The 23,578-nt window shown below is 35.1% G+C and overlaps 2 protein-coding genes across 2 annotated transcripts; both read left to right on the top strand.

Moving 5' to 3' along the window:
- Positions 1-1,864: 1,864 nt before the first annotated feature.
- si:dkey-68o6.5 (uncharacterized) lies at positions 1,865-5,930 on the top strand. Its single transcript, XM_067364456.1, has 8 exons — positions 1,865-2,030; positions 2,299-2,397; positions 2,606-2,757; positions 2,865-2,912; positions 3,134-3,317; positions 4,453-4,499; positions 4,980-5,061; positions 5,608-5,930. The coding sequence occupies exons 1-8, from the start codon at positions 1,865-1,867 to the stop codon at positions 5,928-5,930; spliced, it is 1,101 nt and encodes a 366-aa protein (XP_067220557.1).
- A 1,235-nt stretch (positions 5,931-7,165) lies between these two features.
- LOC137004262 (uncharacterized) lies at positions 7,166-23,212 on the top strand. The gene is made up of 21 exons (XM_067364448.1): positions 7,166-7,282; positions 7,742-7,903; positions 8,120-8,221; positions 8,359-8,492; positions 8,707-8,754; positions 9,032-9,082; positions 10,762-10,824; positions 10,905-10,920; positions 10,998-11,180; positions 11,716-11,849; positions 11,945-12,013; positions 12,108-12,226; positions 12,307-12,409; positions 14,317-14,376; positions 14,471-14,614; positions 14,734-14,805; positions 22,029-22,156; positions 22,261-22,369; positions 22,501-22,578; positions 22,784-22,927; positions 23,132-23,212. Exons 2-21 carry the CDS (start codon positions 7,765-7,767, stop codon positions 23,210-23,212), a joined length of 1,977 nt encoding a protein of 658 aa, XP_067220549.1. The 5' UTR covers positions 7,166-7,282; positions 7,742-7,764.
- Positions 23,213-23,578: the final 366 nt, after the last annotated feature.

Genomic DNA, 23,578 nt, shown 5'->3' with positions numbered 1-23,578 from the left:
TTAAATCAGTTCATGTGAGTACAGTGATTCAATATTAATGTTATAAAGCGACAAGAATATTTTTGGAGCATTAATGGATCTTGAAAGAGGAAATGTCATTGCTGGCTAAGCAGGCCTCACGGAGCCATCGGATTTCAACTAAAATATCTTAATTTGTGTTCTGAAGATTAACAAAGGTCTTACGGGTGTGGAATGGCATGAGGGTGAGTAATAAATGACATTATTTTCATTTTTGGGTGAACTAACCCTTTAAGGCTATAGGATGCGATTTTGGTCACAGCCCTCGATTTTGCACACACAAATTTTGAAGTGTTAGTTTAAATGTAGTAACACACATTTGTGAATTTGTCAAATAGATGGGTAGTTGTGCACACATTAATAATTAGCACCAGGCTTATTCATTGGTTGTTGTAAGTTGTAAAATGCTTGAAAACCATAAGAAGAAAGTCTCAAAATTGAAATTAATCAAATGAAATTGACTTAGAAAAGACATCAATGAATGCAGAAGAAGAGAGAAGAAATTATTGAATAAAGTTGTTAGGTTTTATTAACCCATGGTTCTAGGTCTAGAAATTATGCATTCATAACAAGGCTATCATTATATTCAGGTATTTATTCAAGACTGTGAGAACCAAATATACACCGATCAGGCATGACATTATGACCACCTTCCTAATATTGTGTTGGTCACCCTTTTGCTGCCAAAACAGCCCTGACCCATCGAGGCATGGACTCCTCTAGACCCCTGAAGGTGTGCTGTGGTATCTGGCGCCGAGATGTTAGCAGCAGATCCTTTAAAGGGATAGTTCACCCAAAATGATAGCTTACCCCCAGGTCATCCAAGATGTAGGTGACTTTGTTTCTTCAGTAGAACACAAATGATGATTTTTTTATTTTAATTGCGTTCTGTCAGTCGTATAATGCATGTCAATGGGAACTTCGTCTATAAGAGTAAAAAAAAAAAATCATGCAAAGAATTTTTTTTATCATTTTTTACCTCTAAAACACCACTATGTCCAACTGCCCTCCACATCTGGTTAGTGAGGTCTGAACACGCTCGATTCGAGGCTTGTGTTGGTAACGTAGAAATCACGTGACCAATGTCAAACAAAACCTCACTTTCTGTCCAATCACGTGTGCGATCCACTTTGCATGTCGAAAGTTCAAACCCCCTGATCTTACTTTATTAGTAGGTTTTCATTCAGACTTATTCAATTATATTTTTAAATACCCAGTCATACAAGTAGTTAAGAATATAATATATTTTTCTGGAAAATAAAATATTTTCCTTATGCAATTCATAGGCAACGTGTACATTATTTTTCTGTTATATCATATTTATATTCATGACATTAAAAGCCACAGTTTAATGGGTAAATGAATTTATCACAGAGAGAAATTCAATACACACAACACACACACACTCTGTACTCAATACACACACACACACTGTTAGGCTTTTATTTGAGCTTAACATGAAACTATCTGTGGAATGTGTGGTGGCTGCTTCATCCGACGAAGCTTTTCACAGGGTTTTGGCTGCTTTATTTTTTAATAAACACCAGATGGCGCTGTTTTCGACACTATCGAAGCTTTAAATCTTTTCCCGGAACAATGAGGGGAAAGCCTCATGAGGCTTCATTTGCCCATCACTAACAAGAGTTGCAGTTTTGGAGATGCTCTGACCCAGTCGTCTAGCCATCACAATTAGGTCAAACTCAAATCCTTACGCATTTTTCCTGCTTTTAACACATTAACTTTGAGGACAAAATGTTCACTTGCTGCCTAATATATCCCACCCACTAACAACCAATTCTGAATATTTACGACTAAATGATGGCTGTGTTTTAGAGACCCACTGGACATGGATTTATTCAGAGATTCAGAGCTGGATTTGGGCAGGAATTCAGAATCTCGCTGGCTGAGCGAGATGGAAAAAAGTAAAGGAAAACAAAGGGAAAAAAGAAAGATGAATCAAAAAAATGGTAACAAGAAGAAAAAATTCAGAAGTAAATACTCCAGCCTTCCAGGTAAGAATAAATCAATGATATATAGAATACCTATTTTAAACTTTGAATAAAGATGAAATAAGTTGAGGCTCATTCACAAATCAAATCAAGTAAAGCAAATATGACACAACTTTTGCCTCATAGAAGATCAACATTGATCAAGAAGATCAATGTTGCATCAGTTAAGAAGCAGACTAAGCCTGAATGTGAAGGAAAACTGCTCAGAAACTGATCATCATGGATCTGATTCTGAAGCATAATTTTGATCTTTTATTCTATTTCTTTAAAGACCTAAGAGAGGTTTTTCAAGAGGTCAGAGATAAGAAACAACTGGCTGTTCGTTGTGGGAAAATGGCCGGTTGTCTTCACAGAATAAAGTATGACAATGGTATGTTTTAGGAAGCTTTATTTTTTACATTAAGAGGTCAAATTCAATTCCATGTTTGTTGTCTGTTAAAAGTGAATAATACACCATAATTTTTAATATGTACCTGAATGTTAGTCTACTGTGATCCAATGTTTTAACAAACATACATGTATTATTTCAAATATGCACACCCATTCACATGTTCTGTATCATGTTTCTCTGTCTTAAGGAGAGAATTGTATTTTATGTAGAGGGAAGTGGTATAGTCCCACACAGTTTGAGGCAATTGGAGGAAAGAGGCAAAACAAGAAGTGGAAGTTTAGCATCTATTACATGCCATCAAATGGCTTTCAACAAGTGCAACTACTTGAACTCATAAAGGTATGTATGTAGTCTGGATGTATACAATTTGTTACATTTTATGAACATATTTGAACCTCCTTTTACCGGTCCTCATCTGGTTTAAATTAACTCTCCTGTTTTCTTAGAGCAGGGTTCTTCCAGAGTTTGGACACCTGAGGGAGTCATTTAAACAGGTATGTTGTATGTATAGTAACAAAACAAAAGTAAAAAGCCTTAAGCCATTAAACAAACCATATTTATATTATGTTGCAGTTCAAACTGTCAACATTATTTATTTTTAATATGCAAATTTTTGATATTTTTGACCTTGTTTGGTTTATAGATGACTTTTGACAATAATGACCCATTAAGGTATGGCATGTTTTAATATCACTACCACTTTATTTTACCCCAGGTGACGCAGACAGAAAAAGGCAGTGCAAACTCAAAGGCAGTGCAACATACGATGAGGAGGAGTGAATTAATGAATGCCTTAAAAGGTTTTCCAGAGTCCTGGAAAAGATTGTTTTCCAAGACCGTTTCAATACCTGTGTGTGGAATTGAAGAGAACACACTGCAGAAGGAAACAATCCAGCCAGGTGAATTTGAATTAGTATTGTACATTCCTTGTCTTTTACCACCCACTGCTACTTAATAAGAAATAAGTGCAGTTAGAGTAACAAAATATATGGGAGAGCATTGCTGTGGTGTGAGTATATTTAATTGCAATAGGAAATGCTTCAATTTTAAAGGTAGGTAGACAATTTTTTTTAATAAACTTTTTGTTATTCTGGTTGAAACTCTCTTCACATCCTGATAGTAATTAATAACAGAAGTGGTCTAAAAATAAAAAAAAATATTTACATATATCGTCTGTGGAAGTCACGGGACCAAAAAATGTTCGTCCAATCATTGCATTCGGTCCGAATGCAATGATTGGACCACAAACAAACAGCAGCCACCTTTTACAGTTCCTCCTGTACAAAAAAATTGAGCTTATGCTGCTTTCATGCCATGTTGTAACCGTAGAGAAGGCAACCCGTCATGATCTACTCAGAGCTGTTCACGTCTTCAGACTGGAATGTATACGTTTCTATATCAACAAGATCAACGCTGAAATGATTCTGCAGCAGCAGTCATGTGGTACAAGAGCTCTCTAAGTTGTTTACGTTCATTATTATTGTAATGTTATGTGCTTTGAGACATGAGGTCATTTAACGTTGTCTCTTATGATGCCTTGCTGAATCTGCTCTGCTTGTCATGTGTTTAGGAGGAGGCGTGGCTTTGTAGAGGGCTCCTAAGGGATGATGGGATCTTATACTTTCAAAGCTAGCTTGTTATTGCTAGCCGCTCCAAAATTGCCTACTCTACCTTTAAGGCTGAATCAAAACTAGTTAGCACACAATTAATAATTGAAAGGGTTTAATAACAGTATTTGGTAATGGTTACACATGGATTGATTACAAAATAGAATAGTTAAATAGTTAATTGTACTCAGCACGTATATAGAAAGGAGAGAGGGAGAGAGACAAAGTCTAAGTTTATAAAGGAAAAGAGAAAGGCCCTGTTTACACCTGGTATTAAGGTGCATTTAGTTGATCGGATCACAAGTGACGACACAAAATACAGGTGAAAGTTAAAGTGTCAGTGTTTTATATTAATATTTTATGTGATCATCTGCGTTAAAATCATCCCCTAAAAATGATATGGCTTTTGTTTTCCTACCACAAACAGACAGTTCTTCGGATGAATCCATATCTGTTGCCGAAAGAGTGAAAATGGTGAGATTTGTATTAATTTACTGATAAATTGAAAAACAATATTATTGTATATGTAATACATTTTAATATATTGTATATGAGTTTAACATATAAATTATGATGATGATGTATCATCTAAAATATTACTAGGAGATATAAATGGAGATATTTATATACATGTATTTAATAATAATAATTATTATTAATATTATTATTATTGAAGAGATGTCATAATAGCAAAAGACTCTGCTTAGCAACCTATAGTTGAATCAACAACTATATAAATTATAATAATTAATCTATAAAATAACAATTTAAGCAATATAAGGGTAATTCAGCTCAATTTTTGAGGTAGTCATTATATCCCAAATAACTAACTTTAATGTTACCATTTACCTTCTCCCTCAGTTACTGAAATGTACCCAGTTATTTTGCCCACATATCTCCCATTAACAAACAGACTTAAAACATAACTTAAATATTCTTTCTTTTTCACAACAGAAAAGGAGAGAATCTGTGAATTCAAGTGAAACTGTCAGTAAAAAGTCCACAGAACCAGTAGGATCTACTTCCAGTGACAGAGGTTAGTGAATCCTTATCTCCTTATATCATGATATATATATTTCATATTATGAACTTTGATTCTTAAAATCCCCTTTATTAGACTATGAAGGTCTGTGCCTTTGGTCACTTTCACATCTCTTGTTTCTGCTTCTCATTAGAATAAGAATATTTAAGTATTGCCCAACTGCCTTCCTGTTTTTTTTTTTTTTTTTTACTTTAATGTATTTTCAAAGTTCAGACTTTGTCAAATCGATTTGTTTGTGCTGCTCATCCTCATGATTTATCTCAATCAGATGATTTAATTCATATCTGTTGATGATATGAATACAAGAACTATTGGTGTATATATGTATTCAATAGTAGCTTGTGCTAATTTAAGCTTTTAAAATATTTGATCAATTGTACAGCAGTGTTGACTTAAGTTTGAGTTTCTGCTGATATTAAAGAGCTGGGTAACTGATAATTAATTGTGTTTGTATTGTTACATGAATCATACCACAATAAAAAGGTGCTATTTGTGCTTCCCCGAACCAAGATTCACCTGCACGTCCTGTTGATCCCTCAGAACCTGGAGTCTCTCCTGTCGTAGAGGAGGCCGTCCAGACCACAGACGACCCAACGGGAGCAGCACAGCTCAGCTTCAGCGCTTCCCCTGATGAATGGCAGAACCCTGTTGCTTCTGAAGAGACTCAGGAAACAAGGCAGCTGCAATTATATGAATTTCTAGCAAAACAGTTTAATTCCATCAATAACACCCTGCAATCAATTGATTTATCTTTAAAGAAGCTGGTGGAAAAGCAGTCACATGACACACTGCCTCAGTACATCAGTGTAACTCCTGCTGTTATAGAAAATCCTCAGATTCACTCCTTAGTCAAACAAGAGTAAGTCATGGATGTTGTAACGACTTGTTTGTGATTTAGGTGGAAATGATGGTTTGAGATTAGTCAACAGCAGTCTGATGATTAAACATGTATATATCTTAGCTAGGTAACTAATACATCCTTTTCTTTTTAATGTGCAAGAGCCAAGAAATAAACATCTCTTTTGATAATCATTTGCTGTTTTTGTCACATATTACAACATGAAAACACAGAAGACAAAAGTTTTTTTTTTTTCTGTCACCGCTTAATGTGAATGCAATAGGTAAAAGTCTCTGTTTATTTATCATTTTGTTTATTCTTATCTCTGTTTATGGCCAGTAAACCTTCAGACTTTCTTTTAAAAAATTTTAAGGAATAGTTCACTTTCAAATTAAATTTTCCTGATAATTTACTCACCCCCATGTCATCCAAAATGTTCATGGCTTTCTTTCGTCAGTCGAAAAGAAATGAAGGTTTTTGATGAAAACACTCCAGGATTATCCTCCTTAATAAAAGCTTATGCCTACGCCTTCCCTATTCTACTTGCGGAAAAAAACGAAACTGGCGCCGTGTTCGTTCCGTAAGTAGAATAGGGAAGGCGTAGGACATACAGTGTAAGCTTTTTGAAGAATACGGAAAGCGGAAGCACGTGCAAGGCGATATTTTGTTTATAAAGCATATACGGGTGTATTTTTGTAGAAAATAACCAATGGTTTCTCTAGATAAGACCCTTATTCCGCGTCTGGTATCGTTTATAGCCCTTTGAAGCTGCTCTGTTTTGAGCTTCAACCGTTTGGGCTCCACTGAAGTCCACTATAGGACAAATCCTGGAATGTTTTTTATCAAAAACCTTAATTTCTTTTCAACTGAAGAAAGAAAGACATGAACATCTTGGATGACATGGAGGTGAGTAAATTATCAGGAAAATTGTATTTAAAAGTGGACTAATCCTTTAAAGCTTTTCCAAGTCGCCGTTCAAATTTTGTCATGCCAAACGTTGCTTTTCTAGTTAATTAGTTGTTAGTAGTCAATTCTACTAAAATTTTGATTCATTCATTCTGCATGCTGACTCGAATCAAGCAACTGACTTGGGATTTAAAATAAATTTGCAATTCAGTTCTGAATGATGCACAGGTGTTTGTTTTCACTTTCATTTCATTTTATTTTTTGTTGATCCCTTTAGCAAGTAATCGGGTGGATTAGTCACTCAGGAACAAAAAAGGGCAGACCTACTGAAAGGTGTCGTTAGATGAATCATGGAAACTGAAAAGAGATTAGACGGTGTGTAGCCTACGTCATTGCGTGTGTGGGAGAGAGAGAGGGAGAAAAAGAAGTGAGGGGAAATAGAAAAATACATAAAGTCGTGGACACCGCAAGGTGAGTACATTAATGTTATTAGTAGTAATAATTCCAATTTTAACGTTGTATTTTCTGGTCTGATATTTTCTCTTATTTTGAACTTTGTCACTCAATTTCCAAAACAAGAGTCCAGGAAGCAACTTTTAGTTTCGTTTCAGTGTCAAGACTCTCTTTGAACATTCATTAGATCTTAGTCTCTGTAAGGTCTAATATTTCTTACATGAATTGGGTAACTTTTCAGCAAACAAAACAGTTTGGATGATTCAGTCGTAGGCTACATTAAAATAATGTACCATACCATACTTTCGATTTCAAAAGACAATAAATGTAATCTTACTGTTAAAGTAGTGTAGAATTACTACAGATAATTAAAAGCAATTTATTATGATGTAGATTTCATTATTGTCAACAAGACGATACATTTTATGAACAAAATCAATGATTTCCTCTATTAAAACATGTCAAATCAATGTTAAGAGTGTTTCAGAGAACCACAGGACATGGAAGGAGAGTCGATCACAGACACTGAGTCTGAAACAGAATCCGAATGGGATCCAGAGAGCAGCACAGAATATGACAGTCTGAGTGAGAACGACAGAGAAAAGAAAGGAAAACGAGGGGGGAAAAGGAAACGAAAGTGTAAGCAAAAAGGACCAACTTCCTCATGGACCAACATGATCCAAGCCAAACGTACTAAAAGAAAGAGCTGAGCTTTCCAAGATACATTACATTACTAATTAGATGAACTGAGGAGAGATCAATTAAAAAGATTTGAGACATACATTTTAGAGACAGAGTAGTGTTAAATGTGTGATGTGAAGCTCATTTATGCCTGACATCTGCCCTGTATTTCAGACTCCATCCAGAATTTGAGGCAAACGATTGAAAACCAACTCGAACTTCCTGTCAAATGTGGAGCTAAAGATGGTGTCCTTTATGTGGAGAAATATAATGACAGTAAGTACAGACGCCAAAAGAAAGCAATTATGAGTCTCTTGTTGAAGGCAAACATTATTCTGGATGTTCAGAACACCCAGATGCTCTAAAACAAGTCCAGTATAGTGTAAACTGTAGCTGAACTTCTCTGTCTTCAGTGCAGGCATGCATCTTCAGTGAAGGCCAGTGGTTCAAGCCTAGTGACTTTGAGAGATTTGGAGGAAAGGCAAGGAGCAAAAAGTGGAGGAACAGCATCGTTTACAATGACATTCCACTCCAGGAACTCATCAGGGTGCATAAGAACAGCTTCATTACTAACAGTTTCAACTAATGCACACCTATGTACAGTTATAATTACCATTTAGTCATTGTTAATATGCCCATAATTTATTTATTTTTAGCGAATTATTAGTAAATCCAAATGTTTGAGTGTCAATTAAATTGAAACATTAATAACACATATCATTGTGTTGATCTTCTATCTTTGTTTTTCTTTCTGTTAATAGGATGGGCTTCTTTTACCCTTTAAGAAATATGGAGTTCAGAATAAACAGGTTTGGATGTTTTGTTTTGAGATATGTTTGTAGAATAGCCTGCATGATGATATGAATGAAACCAACAAAAGCAACACCTGTGACTGAGATCATTAGTTATACTGTATGCATCCCAGCTTTGTTGTCTCCACCATTAAAGTCTGTCTTGATGCAAAGAGGAGAAGAATTTTTCCACAACCCTAGCACAAAACTAACCCCTAAGTCTGATACATATATGTTTTGAAATAACAGATATTATATCCTGTATGTATTTTCACTTAATGTCTGTCTGTTGCAGAATGACTCTCCTGAATCCTCACCAGTTAATGACCGGCTCAGAAAAAGGAAGGTTAGATGCTGATATATATTTTTTTATACAGTCATGTGAAGAAGAAAGTATACCCTTTTTAAAAATTGTCTGATCGTTAGCAGGTCTTAAAATTAGGCAAATACAAACTCAGATGAATAATACCACATGACATATTACACTGTTATAATTTATTTAACTTAAAATAAAGCCAAAATAGAGAAGCCATGTGTGACAAACTAAGTACACCTTATGATTCAGTTGCTTGTAGAACCACCTTTAGCAACAATAACTTAAATGGTGCATCATTGTGAATGAATTTTTTCTCACTCTTCTTTACAACATTGCTTCAATTCATTGAGGTTTGAGAATATCTGTTTTTGTACAGAGTCACGCCACAACATTTCATTTGGGTTGACTTTGACTGAGCCATTGCAACACCTTGATTCTTTACTTTTCTTAGTCATTTTGTTGTAGATTTGCTGGTGTTCTTGGGATCATAGTCCTGTTGCATGATCCAATTTCGGCCAAGCTTTAACTGTTGGTCAGATGGCCTCACATTTGAGTCTAGAATGGTCGACTCAGTGTGATTGACATTTGGTATGATGTGTTTGTGCTGAAATGCTTTGTTTAGTTTTCACCAAACTTGGTGCTGTGCATTATGGCCGAACATCTCCACTTTGGTCTCCTCTGTCCAAAGGACTTTGTTCCAGAACATGTTAACTGAGGCCTCTAGAGTCTGAGATGTAGCTCTTGGTTTTTTGCAGTTTCTCTGAGCAGTGCACCGTCTGATCTTGGTGTGAATTTGCTGGGAAATCCACTCCTGGGAAGATTGGCAACTGTCTTGAATGTTTTCCTCTTGTGAATAATCTTCCTCACTGTAGAATGATAGACTTCAAATTGTTTGGAAATGGCCTTATAACCCTTCCCAGATTGATGGGCAGCAATGCCTCCTTGGCATTGTGTTAACACACACCTGAATGCTCTAGACCAGCAAACTGCCCAAACTTTTGCTTTATAGAAGTGATCAGACTTGCTGATGATCAGTTTATCAAATGCCTTTGATTAGCAGCACTTACTGCTACTTACTCTCTTATTGGAAGATGTAAGGATGTACTTAGTCAATCGGCTCCCTAGTTCAGTAGTCACGGCACTGATCAGGGAGTTGGCCATTTTATGAGCTGTCTCATAAAATGAGACTAATTAAAAAGTACACAACTGTCACTTAGATATCACCGCTTTATTTCACGTCAAAATCAAACTCAAAATGGCCTGAAAACATGATGACTGCGGCGGTTTTTAGTGAGCAATCAGCATGGTGAAATTAAAGATACATCTTTGTGTCTGAGTGACCAGTGTGTACAAGCTTGACGACTGCTGAAAATAAAAAGAAAAGCTGAATGTTAGTTTATAAATAATATATTTTGTTTAAATTTTAACTGCTTTCAGTTATTATTTTTGAATAAATGTAAAATGTGTAAAAACACTAACTTTATACTTGGTTTTTATAAATAAAACATTACGTAGTGTAAAAATACAAAACAGAATCTTATTTTGGTGTCTCTTTTAATGTAATGTTAACTTAACCAGGAAAGTTGTGTAAAAGGGACATAAATGAGGACATTGCCTCCTCATTTAAAACACCACCGCACACCACTGATATATATATATATATATATATATATATATATATATATATTTCCATTTCCTCTAAATGACAGTATGCTGCACAGATTGACTCTCCTGAATCCTCATCTGTGACTGTCAGGCTCAGAAAAAGAAAGGTTAGTTCCTGATACGATTTACATTGAGAGAATTTTACAGCTGTACTCATCTCTGACATGCATCTTTTCTATTTTCACAGGGCAAGAGACACTCTGGTCAGTATAGTAATGATCCAAACCCATATGTATGTATGTATTTCAGTGTTTCCTGAGTGTTTGTGCATTTGTTGTAGAATCCGAGGAGTCGATTAATGGCAGTGAAGATGGTGATGGTGACAGTGACAACAATGATGTCAATGAAGTTTTGGATCTTGATGAAGATGATGTTGTTGACTTGAGCATGTTTGAAGGTCCAACCTTACCTGTTACTTGTGGTTCTGAATCTGGCATACTACATAAATATCGCTTTGCCAAAGGTGTGTGAGTGGGCATATACTACATGTATTAATATGTTGTGTGATGGTCAAATATGTTTTACATTTAGCGGCTCCAAAAAGTATCTGGAAACCTTAGGCACACCTAAAAATGTCTGATTGTCACTGCATTAGATACAAATATCAAGCCAAGTGTTTTTTATTCAAAAGAACAATATAACACAAATATACTTTGAGAAAAATATCCCACAAAAATAGTTTGTTTATATTTAAGAGAAAAGACAATAACATATGTTTAGTAAAAACATGTCCATAGTTACTACACCTATGGTAGATTGTATATACACACTAAAAATCACCAAGATGCCAGCTGATTAAAAGTCTGATTAAAAGTGAGCTGAGTACGTGAAGACGATTTCTGGCTGCATTTAATTGCAGGTGCCACTGGTTTGATATTTTGTGTCTATTGCAATGACAATCAGATATTTTAAATAATTTTTGGGATGACGTATAACTCTTAGAGATTGTTAAACTATGGTCCAGACTCAGAGTATATGGTTCAATGTTGTTGTCACAGGGCATCTTGGGAGATGCATAAGAACAGAGAACTTCTGGCTCACACCTGAGGATTTCATCAAACTGAACAAACCAGATGGAACATGGAGGAAAGACATTGTGACCAATGAGATACCTTTAGGGAAACTTATAATGGTAAAACAAATTAGTCATTGTGTCAGAAAGTTCACATTTAAAGCTCTTTGAAATAATTTGACTATTAAAACTCTGTGTTCTCACATTCTTTCCAGAAAAGAGTTTTGGAACCGCATATGATAAATTGTTACTGTGAGATTTGTGCAGAACAAGATCAATACCAAGTAAGATATCATCACTTACAATTACCACGTCAGAACATCAAAATGATCATTGAATGCTTTAAATGTTGAATTTCTTTATGAACTCTTGTCTCAGCAGAATGATGATGTGTGTTTCGTGTGTGAGTCTGAGGGAGATCTTGTGTGTTGTGACGAGTGTCCACGAGCTTTTCATTCACACTGTCATCTACCAGCTGCAGACGGAGACTCACTTGGGTGAGAGAGAGAGAAATCATGCTGGTTTAGACAAACTAAACATTTGACTTTGTGTTATATTGTGTGTTTTGTCTGTACAGAAGCCAGTGGAGCTGCACATTCTGTGTGATGAAGAATATGAAAGATTCCAGTCAAAAGACCCAACAGGAAGTTTTGAGCAGTCCAGTCTCTCAGTACACACTGGTAAAGTCTTATACATCACACACTTTACTCTTCCACCAAGGCACTTGCAAGGTCTCACTGAGCATCTTTCTTCTTGTATGTTTTTTTTTTTTTTCAGAGTTAGTAGAAAGGTCTCTTTAGCTTCCTTAAAGGTACACTGTGTAACTTTTGGCCTCTGTAGCAGTTTAAAAACAAAACTGCATGCATTTTGCAGCAGAACATTGTTTTGGTTGTGCTTCGGCTCTGTGTGCGGATGAATAAGTTTCTTTCTCATTACTAAAAAACAGAGAGATTATCCCACTGCTCATAAAATATTTACTTCTAAGCTTAAGAGATATAACCAGTGTAGATGGAAAGGATCTCAAGCTGACTAGCTGAAGACGTTACTGTAGCTACATCCATTAATAGTCACAGTACTTGAAAAAAATTCCAGCACAGCTCTACAACAATCATCATGAAATGACCCTTCACAATAGATAATGGTTTACACTGAACTCTGTTAGAGAGCTACATATGGAAATTTATCTGTTATACATTATAAAATACATTATTCACCTGTTGAGTAATAAAAATGCCATCTCCGTTTTCCTTTAACAACATTTCAGATTCAGGTGATTCCCTGGAGCAATTTAGCTGCTATAAGTCAACCTTTCTCCCTCATTGTGACAACTAACCTATGCCACTGCATCTTTTAAATTTAGTTCATTTTGAACAAAAGAAAGTTACACAGTGTACCTTTTAAGTTATTGTAAATGTGACCTAAATTGTCTTCCGCCTGTAAACTGTTAGTGTGTTAAGGACTGTTCCACAGGTGCATGTGCAAAAATTGTTTATGGTTCGTCGAATAAGCATTAAAGTTTATCAATTGGCATTTACACCTTCATCCAACTTTGCGGGGGAACGCAAACATCTTTGCGAGTGAACGCAAAAGATTTGAAAAAAAAAAAAAAGCGCGCTCCCTCAGCTGGACTGAGTGGCAAAAGAACCTGCTGCGTGACTGGATTTAATAGAGGAAACTGCGAAAACGTGTGTAAAACAAACGATTACACTAAAGGTTAGACTCAAAAGTGTTTCTTACAACTTATCAAATAAACCTAATCCATGGATATTGACATGTAGCCAGGAGTCGTGTTTCCTGACATTTATATGTGCCTGATTTGACACTGGGGAAATGCATAAAAGCAAATCTGCCTGTGAATATTTTATATAACTACAATATAGGTAGGTTTAAATCCGCGTAATCACTTATATCATTGTTATAGCGTCATCTTGTCCAGCCCTAAAACATATAGTTTTATAGTATAGTTTTTGTCAGTGTTTATTTTAAAAACACACAATTATGCAGAATATAAGATGGAAAATATTTAATTGATGATTTGTCAACATAATATATAACAATACAATATATATGGAATGATTGGACTTTTTTTCTGTAGCTTTCAGCAGTTTTCAAATATATACCTCTGGAATACCTCATTATGTATTTGTAGCCTACTTAGTCATTTTGATAGTAGGCTAATATAGCTAATATACACTTACAGCCTGTGTTTCCTTCATATAAGGCTTATATAAGACTTTTAATTTTTTGCGGCTCCAGACAGATTTGTTTTTTGTTTTTTTTGGTCCAATATGGCTCTTTGAACATTTTGGGTTGCCGACCCCTGCTTTAGGGGCTCTGTAGAAAACGGTGCTGTGTTTGGTGAGAGAAACAAGATTCCAAGTGTAATCCAGTGAAATAATTCAATAATTTTGTTGATCAGGTGAGCAAACCATCATAGTGCAGTTTCAGAAGCAGAAAACCTCATTACATATTACTTGTGTAGCTGAATGGAGATAAAAGCACATCTGCTTTTACACCTTCATTAGATGAGGCACACACACTACACTGTTTTACAGTCTGTTTCTCTCTGTGTTTGATTCTGTTTCAGCACTGTCAGTACCTGCTGTTACACCTGCTACACGAGAGCATGACTGACTCCTGCACTAATGTAAATCTCATCTTCAGCAGCTTCATCTTTGTCATTATTTAAAGCTCTTATATGTGGTGTACATGTATGTGACGTCTGCACTGCTGGTGTTCAGGTTTCAGGATACAGTACGTATATTTGTGGTCCCATGATGCTGGGCAGAGTGAAGCTGAACCTGGAGAATAACGATTATCAAACAGTGCAAGAGTTTGTCTCCGATATTGAACATATTTTCAACAACTGCTGCACCTCCAACGGAGTGAGTTTTTTTGAAAACTTTATGCAACTTTTTTCCAGTGTTGCAAGAATCTTAACTGTTTACCATCTCATTTTACATACTAAATTCTGCCTTTTTCTCTCCTTCTCTCTTCTCTGTAGGATAATGACTCCAGTAGAATGACCTCTAGGCTGAAGGAAGCATTCAAGAAGGAGTTTGAAACTGTCTTTAAGGTCTTATAACATCATGCTGTGCATTGATTGTCAATGTGTCAAAAAGTTAATATCAGTTTTTCAAATGCCGTGTCATGCTCGAGACGTCGCAAAGGACATGACACGCGACTGCAGCGGTTAAAGACTCGTGTTTACATGCTGCTGTTGAAAAGTTTTGATGGATGAACTTGCGGTTCAGTTAGTCTCTTGTCATGTCAAAAGTGATAATACTTTTCAGTTTTATGGACGTCGCCATCTTTAATATTACGTTGATCACTGTCGTCATGGTTACTAGTAAGAGAATACGGGCTTGACACTCGCTGCACGTTCATACAGACAGTGTTCCAGACAATACTGTAAGTTGCTGTGTGAACGAGACATTTCGAGACTCACACCTGTTAAGTATAAATGCAGTTGTCAATCCCAAAAAATGACTGTGTGAACGTGGCCAAAGAAAAGCAATTGGTAAATAGAGAGAAAAAAAGCATTTGCCAAATTCTTTTTAAAAAAACAATTTAAATGTGCATTTACAATGATTTACTAATGTACTTATTATTGTTTTATTGTTCTATGTTTTAAAAAATTAATTAAATAACCTGTTTCAAATTTGTCTATTTATTTATATATTCTAAAAAGATTTTTAAAATTTACTGTTTTATTGTTTTATTAAACTACATTTAAAAACAGGAATTAAATACACTTTAAATATGTCTATTAATTTGCCCATATAAAAAGTGATTCATAAATATACATTATGTTTGAATTATTAAATTAAGTGATTCTTCGTTTTATTTTTAAGTGGCACTACTCGTCCTCCATAAAGTAGCTATAATATGAAAGAGAATCACAATTATGAGCAGTGGCAAAGTGAAAGTGCCCTTTGCGGTCGCATCGCCCCCGCGTTCCCATTTCTTCCGCCCCCCGGAACACGATTTCTATCGAGGGGTACCCCCCGCCCCCACGCCACTGATTCATGCCGAGTTCACTGCACGCCACCCCGTATTTACCGGAATCTTGAGATGACAACACGTGACGTTATATAGCTGTTCACGTGCTTTGACTGGGAAATAATATGCGTTTCAATGGCATCACTATCAACACTTCCTCCCTCTCGTGCTATCGGAAATTTGATCATTCCCACTTCTGAAGTCGTGGTTACGAGCTCAGCGCGTCCAAGTTTCGAGGGCGTTCATGTGCAGTTTTTACCTAGGAAACCCGTATAATTCCGAGAGCACGTGAAGGCAGTATAGCCTAAAGGCGAGCATACAATGTCCAATATCTGTGCGATTTCAGCAAGGTTACCAACTGGAAAGCCAAAACGCACGATTTATGTGCTCACACTATGCGGTAAGGTAGGTTTTGAAGCATAAACCAGCTCAAATCAGCATATACCAGCTTCAAAACCTACCTTATCAGCATATGCTGTTTTTTTTCAGCAGGGATCCCAGCAAAATCTGTATATAACATTTCTGTTAAAGAAGTGTGAGACATCGTAACTACGAATTTGATACAGAGGTGTCTGATGTCCCTGGTAAAAAAAAAAAAAAAAAAAAAAAAAGTATGTCAAGTATACTTGCAGCCAGACTAATTATCAGTATATTTCACAAGTGTGTTAATGATTAGTTATCTTGAAGTGTGCTATTTTGAAACAGCCAATTTGTGTTAAGTATATTTCAGTTGCAATTAAGTTGTATTAAAGTATATTTAGTGTACTTTTGTGTGCTAAATTGGAATAACTTCAAATAGTAGGCTATAGCTACACTTTGTAGGGACAAATTACATGCTGGATTAGTGATATTAAAGTATACTTTATTTGTGTTGTAAGTATATTTTATTTGTGTTATAAATATACTTTGTGTTACAAGTATACTTTATTTGTGTCATAAGTATACTTTATTTGTGATTCAAGTACATCAAATTAGTCTTCCGAACACACAATATTCCATGAATAGGCTATATTATTTTACAGGTAGTATAGTCTACTATACTCAGTACCTTTGGCTTATTCCAAATACTAAAAATTACACACTTTGTAGTCAATAATAATTTACTTTGTACAATATAGTAGTCTACATTGTGGACTAAACCAAGTGGATCAAAACCTTTCATCAAAGTTGTCCTGAAACCTTCTTCTTAGGACAACTTTGATTAACTTTTTTACTGACCCATACACAAATAAACAGAGCTGGGTAGATTTCTTATGAATTGTAATCAGTTACTGATTACAAATTACATTACAAAATTTGTAATCAGTAATATAATCTCTTAGATTACACATTTTTGATAACGTAATCTGACTTCTTTTGGATTACATTTAGATTACTTTTCTGCTAACCCTTATTTTATGTCACATATATTGTAGGATAATCTTGTACTATTTTGAGTTTGACAGATAGAAAGAAAAAATATATTCTATTCACCAACAACAGATTCTTCTTAAAGTGCAATGTATGGACAGTTAATACTTCAAAATACTATAACTAATGTACCTGTTAGTGTTTACTGATAGTAACACTTAATAAAACAAAATCACATTTTAAGATTTTACTTAAAACATGTTTACTTAAAATTAAGTAAATTTAGAAAACAGCAACATTACAAAAACAAATATACTTGTTGTTGCTGATTTCTGTGCACGATTCCACACCCCTCCCCCTCACCGCCAGAAAAACTCAGAATCTTGAACGTATGTTAGAGGCAGGTTTATTATGAAAAAAATATAAACTTAATCAAAGAATTGTGAACAACTTGCTGCCATTGTGTAAATGTAATCATGTAATCCATAAAAAAGTAACTGTAGTCTGAGTACAAGTATTTTAAAATTTTTGGAATCTGATTACGTAATCCAGATTACATGTAATCCGTTACTACCCAGCTCTGCAAATAAATTACACATTATAATCCATGTTCTGATGAGCTGCTCATTATTACACTTGCGTCTGATGGCCGCTTACACATCAGAGGCAGCTGACTGCAGAAACTTAAAAATGTTAACATAATATACAGTACAAAAGATGTATCGACAGTTTACATTTGTGAGATTGAAAAGAATTTAGAAATTGGAAATAACTGGTAGACTACAACTTTACCTCCAAATAGCAGGACTTTTTCTCTGGTTCTTTCCTGGATTGCGAAGGCCATTTTAGCTGGTTGTCGTCAGCATCAAGGTCAGGCTGTGATGTCACTTGATTGAACTGGTCCAAATTCCCATGATTGAGCAACGTATTTTGCTTTCAATGTTTTATTAAATACATAATGCATTGCGACGTTGTACTTCACCTGCAAGCCTCCTGTGAGTGAGCAAGGGGGATTCAGACGAGTACCATGAAGTCTGCAGCTCTGGTTGGCTGAAGGCAGTAAGCAACAAAATTTGATACACTACACACTTCACTACAATACACTACAACTTCAGGATATTAAACATTTTTTTTTTTAAATATACTTTCAGTGCATTGTTACAATGACTATTTTGAGCATACATTTTAAAATACACCTAAAATATATTTTAAAGTAATGTTCAAATAAGTACACTTTTTAAAAAAGTATTTATTTAGAGAATCTAGCCTACACAATTATTTAAAATTTACATTTATTTTAAATGTTAAAAGTTGTATTGTGAAAATAGGTAAAAGCATAATATCGTGACATAGACATTCAGGATAGAAAGGCTCAACAACCAACAAAACCAGGTAAGTTCATAAATTCATAGGGTATGTCAGGTTTTTATGATTAGCAAACTTAGTTGGACAATTTCATTCAAAGACCTGATAACTAACGTTATAACTTGTATAACTAGTCAACTACTACCGTTTTACGCAATGTTATATTAATATGCAAATGAAACACAAACAAACAGGTCCAATTCTGAAATGGCAGTTTATAACTGAGTCAACATTTACGTTAATTACAATGATTGATTAACGTTACAATCTTCTACAGGTGTTATTCCTGCATAACGTTACCTCCAATACCGTTTAAACGATATAATATTCTTTGTAGGGTTCATCAAAGGTGATAAATAATTCGGCAGAACAGATACCTGTAGGCTACCTGCAGAGATCTGCATCCACCTCCTTTCTCAGCATAAATTGACTATTAAATCCCGTGAGGTGCATGCAGAACTCGGCAAAACACCTGTTAGCGGTTTTGCCCCCTGGCCTGCATTCGCGTGCATCCAGTATTGTTGTATACAAGAAAGTCGTCTATAAAGTATACTTTTTTAACCAGGAGTATTGTATTATTCTGCATGCTGTTGTAAAGTTGCTAAAAAAGTACTTTGTCACACTGTAGATCTGTGAATTAATAGGAGTCAGCGGCCAATTAGACTTTCTTGCTACTTTTTCTTCGCCGTAAGAAGACAGAGATTTCGTGCATTGAACAACCGCACGCATTTCTCACTCAGCTGCGCGACCACGATCTGATGCCGGAGAAACTCTTTGAGGCAGGAACACGCCCACCCTTCATACACCCATGCATCTCTTTAGTCATTCATGTTATTGCTAGAACTAGCAAAACGCTTCAGTATCATGGTTTTTTGAACATGATCATTTTTGATCATGTATCGTATGGCAATTGCATGCTTATTGGACATGGCACAATAATAGTACTGTTTTTGGACATTCAGCCATAATACCATGTTTTAAAGGCATGTACTATGGCAGTACTGTTTTGGTCATTGTTCTGCAATAATACTGTTTTTGCACATCTAAAATGGCATGAACACTATGTACATACATAGCCTCTGTACAGTAGGCCTACCATAACAAATATTTGGGGTTGGTAATTTTTTTGTTTTGTTTTGTTTGTTTGTTTTTTAAGAAATTAATATTTTAATTAAGCAGAGAGCCATTAAATTGATAAAGAAAGTGACAGTAAAAACATTTGTTACATTTTTTAATTTCAGATGAAATAAGAAATCCATATGTCAGATTCCATAAAAATAGCTATCTTCAATGCTGATAGCTAATAAATAAGTATAATGATAAATGTTTCTTAAGCATCAAAACAGCATTTTATAATTATTTCTGAAGGATCATGTGACATGTGATCATGAGACTGGAGTAATGATGCTGAAAATTCAGCTTTACCATCACAGGAATAAATTACATTTAAAGGTGCCCCAGAATTAAATATTGAATTTATCTTGGCATAGTTGAATAACAAAAGTCCAGTACATGGAAATGACATACAGTGAGTCTCAAACTCCATTGTTTCCTCCTTCTTATATAAATTTCATTTGTTTAAAAGTCCTCCGAAGAACAGGCGAATCTCAACATAACACCGACTGTTATGTAACAGCAAGAACAACAGCGAAAAATGGCAGATGGAGCAATAATAACTGACATGATCCATGATATCATGATATTTTTAGTGATATTTGTAAATTGTCTTTCTAAATGTTTCGTTAGCATGTTGCTAATGTACTGTTAAATGTGGTTAAAGTTACCATCGTTTCTTACTGTATTCACGGAGATTTAAAGGGGCCACAACCTATATATCGGTGCATAGTTAATGATGCCCAAAAATAGGCAGTTAAAAAATGAATTAAAAAAAAATCTATGGGGTATTTTGGGCTGAAACTTCACAGACACATTCAGGGGACACCTTAGACTTATATTACATCTTTTTAAAAAAAAGTTCAGGGGCACCTTTAACATCCAGTATTATAGAAAACTTATTTTAAATTGATTTCAGAACGTTACTGTTTTTACTGTATTTTTGTTCAAATAAATGCAGCCTTGGTGAGCATAAGAGACTTCTTTCAAAAAATTAAAATAATAAAAAAAATCTTACTGGCCCCAAACTTTTGAACTGTAATGAATATCATCACTTTAACATCACTTTACAGTGGTACATCCACTGTAATTTTTTAAAAGCTGTTGTGTAAAAGCACAGTGATGTCTGACCATACTTATATTTTCCTTAATGTTTTGCTAGGCCCTGCTTACACCTGGCATTAAGATGCGTTTTGGTCGATCAGATCACAAGTGGACGAGATGAACTTAAACGTCTACTCCTGGTGTTTTAATCCGTCTCTTCTGTCCACGCAATCACTTCTGTTCTAATTTCTTTGATTGCATAGATGTTGTGTACATTTTTGGCACTTTTTATTTAGAAAACAAAAGGGTCTATCTACACAGTCAAATGGAATGCAAAAAATTTTGAAGCTCAATATCTCAAAACTACTCAGAATGCAGAACCTTATAATTCCAAGGGGAAGATTTGTACAGTAAAAAGTCCCCCGCAAATGACCTACTATATTTTGCAGAACACAGAGGACCTGTGATAATATTAGTCCTGTGCGAATCAGCATCTTTGTGATTTGATGGGGTTTCAAGGTTTTTTGTTTCCTGTGTGCCTTTCAGGAGAAGCATCTTCAGTCTCCACCGATTGAGAATAGAAAGAGGATATGTGCCCCAAATAAAGAGATGACAGATCTGTCAGTTTTCCAGGCTCCCTCTTTACCAGTCACCTGTGTTTCACTTACTGGGACTCTATACAAAGACAGGTTTGCATCAGGTACGTTACTGCACTGATATGTGTACTGCAGCAGTCTGTGCAGATATCAGTATGCAGTTTGTTTTGTCTGTATCAAAGGTTTGAGTGGGAAGTGTTTATGTTTACTTCATGTTGCAGGGAGTCGTGGGAAGTGTATAAGGACCGAGGAAAGCTGGTTCACTCCGGCGGAATTTGTGAATCAGGAACAAACTCTCACTGAAGGACACTGGAAAAAAGATATACTGTGCCATGGAAAAACTCTCAACTTTTTACTCAAGGTATCAAACTGGATAGAACATTGAATGATACAAAAGAGAAAAATCATGATTATTTATGTATTTATTTGTTTGTTTTTAGAAAAAGATCCTACGCATCCATCCTCTTCTGTGTGAATGTTTTAAATGCAGTTATCAACTAGAAGACCTGGTAAGAAACATCTCCAAAACTGACATGTCTGTACATAATCAGTCAGCATAAAAATAATTAATGCATTAATTATTTTTATGACACATTACAAAAGGTATTTCCAGAAGCATTACAAATGCTGAGAATTTGGGAAATAATTATTAATTGCCATAATAATGTAAAATAAACAAACAAACAAACAAAAACTAACATTAGCTTATTTTTCTTTATCCAAAATAATCTTTTTTATTTCAATTTTGTGCGAATTTCAGCGAAATGCCTTTGAGCTTATTTCTGATAATGTTAACATGTTATATCATGTTGTGTCGTCCTATAACTAGATGGCACAGACAAATGACGATGTTTGTTACGTGTGTCACTCTGGGGGAGATCTCGTGTGTTGTGACGAATGTCCACGAGCTTTTCATTCACACTGTCATCTACCAGCTGTGGACGAAGACTCACCTGGGTGAGAGAAAGAGAGAGAAACAACAAATAAAATCATTAAATCAGCAAGTATGTGTGTTGTACATTCATCCTTCTGTGTATATGTGTGTGTGTGTTTGTTTATAGGGAATGGATTTGTACCTTTTGCGTGTTAAGAACCAGTCAGCAATGGCGTGACTCCAGTAGCATGACTGAACAAGAAGCTTTCAACGCTCCAGTGTCGCAATACAGATCGGTAAACAAACTCACAAACTGGCACCTTAATATAGAAAATAACCACAAATATTTAAACTGCTCACTAGGTTTAGAAACACAACAATTATTTATGGGCCTAATTTTGTGTGCGTGTGTGTTTGTCATCTTTAGCACTGCCACTATCTCCTGTTATGTGTGTACAAGGAGGACACTCAGAGGGTGTTTTTTTTAGAGGATCCACGCAAAACAGTGAGAGTGTCTCTTTCTGCCAACCTGCACTCTTTAACATACACTTCAACATTTATTTTCTTTTCTTCTCATGCCATAAATTAATTTAATCTAATCATAATTTGATTATAAATATAATAACAGGGAATTCAGGTTGGTGAAATTTACATTTAAAATGAAAAAATGAATAAATAAAAGTTTAACCAGATTTTTTTTTTATTTCCAGGTGTCCAGATACTCTCAGTTCTTTTCTCAGCCAATGTGGCTGGACAGAATAAAGCTAAAGTTGGAAAGTGACGAGTATCAGACGGTTGGAGCGTTTGTCTCTGACTTTCAGCTCATTTTCAGCAATTGCAGCACATTCAACAAGGTAAGATTCACTGAAACACAAGACATAATTATTAAAGTGCAAAAAAAAATCATTGTCATACATGGACCAATATCTTTGACATTATTGATAATTTTTTGTTTTATTAACATGATATTGTGATGATTGACATGACAAGAAGATGCTTGTTTTTTGTTTTGTGTTTTGACATTTGTTTTATATTTTGTTCTCTTTTGCTCCCTAAAGGACAATAAGTTTGGAAAAATGCGTGCCAGTCTGAAGGAAATGTTTGAGAAGGAGTTCCAGAAAATCTTCACGATCCAATAACAGCCAAATATCACAATAATTGAACCGTTCATTGCAGTAAAACATTTAAAATGTGGGGAAAATCACATTATGAAATAACTCTTTTTCTCCAAAAAACATTGTCTAAAATTATTGGCACCATTATATATACATATATATATATATATATATATATATATATATATATATATATATATATATATATATATATATATATATATATATATATATATACATATATATATAAAAAAAAGTCAATCTTTTTTTTTTGCCAAGATAACAGCTCTGAGTCTTCACCTTTAATGCCTGATGAGTTTGGAGAACACCTGACGAGAGATCAGAGATCATTCCTTCATGCAGAATCTCTCCAGATCCCTCAGATTCCAG

The sequence above is a fragment of the Chanodichthys erythropterus genome, chromosome 3 (assembly GCF_024489055.1).
Source record: "Chanodichthys erythropterus isolate Z2021 chromosome 3, ASM2448905v1, whole genome shotgun sequence".
Lineage (NCBI taxonomy): Eukaryota > Metazoa > Chordata > Actinopteri > Cypriniformes > Xenocyprididae > Chanodichthys > Chanodichthys erythropterus.
Note: the sequence above shows the minus strand (reverse complement) of the source record. Positions and strands in the feature narration are given on the sequence as shown.

What these genes read in the sequence shown, in the direction of transcription:
- LOC137004262 (XM_067364448.1), top strand. Translation starts at nt 7,765, where the DNA reads ATGGAAGGAGAGTCGATCACAGACACTGAGTCTGAAACAGAATCCGAA. An exon ending in CAGTCTCTCAGTACACACTG is followed by an intron (nt 12,410 to 14,316) that starts GTAAAGTCTTAT and finishes ATTCTGTTTCAG; the next exon opens with CACTGTCAGTACCTGCTGTT. An exon ending in ACTGCTGCACCTCCAACGGA is followed by an intron (nt 14,615 to 14,733) that starts GTGAGTTTTTTT and finishes TCTTCTCTGTAG; the next exon opens with GATAATGACTCCAGTAGAAT.
- si:dkey-68o6.5 (XM_067364456.1), top strand. Translation starts at nt 1,865, where the DNA reads ATGGATTTATTCAGAGATTCAGAGCTGGATTTGGGCAGGAATTCAGAA. An exon ending in TAAATACTCCAGCCTTCCAG is followed by an intron (nt 2,031 to 2,298) that starts GTAAGAATAAAT and finishes ATTTCTTTAAAG; the next exon opens with ACCTAAGAGAGGTTTTTCAA. An exon ending in GAAGGAAACAATCCAGCCAG is followed by an intron (nt 3,318 to 4,452) that starts GTGAATTTGAAT and finishes TACCACAAACAG; the next exon opens with ACAGTTCTTCGGATGAATCC.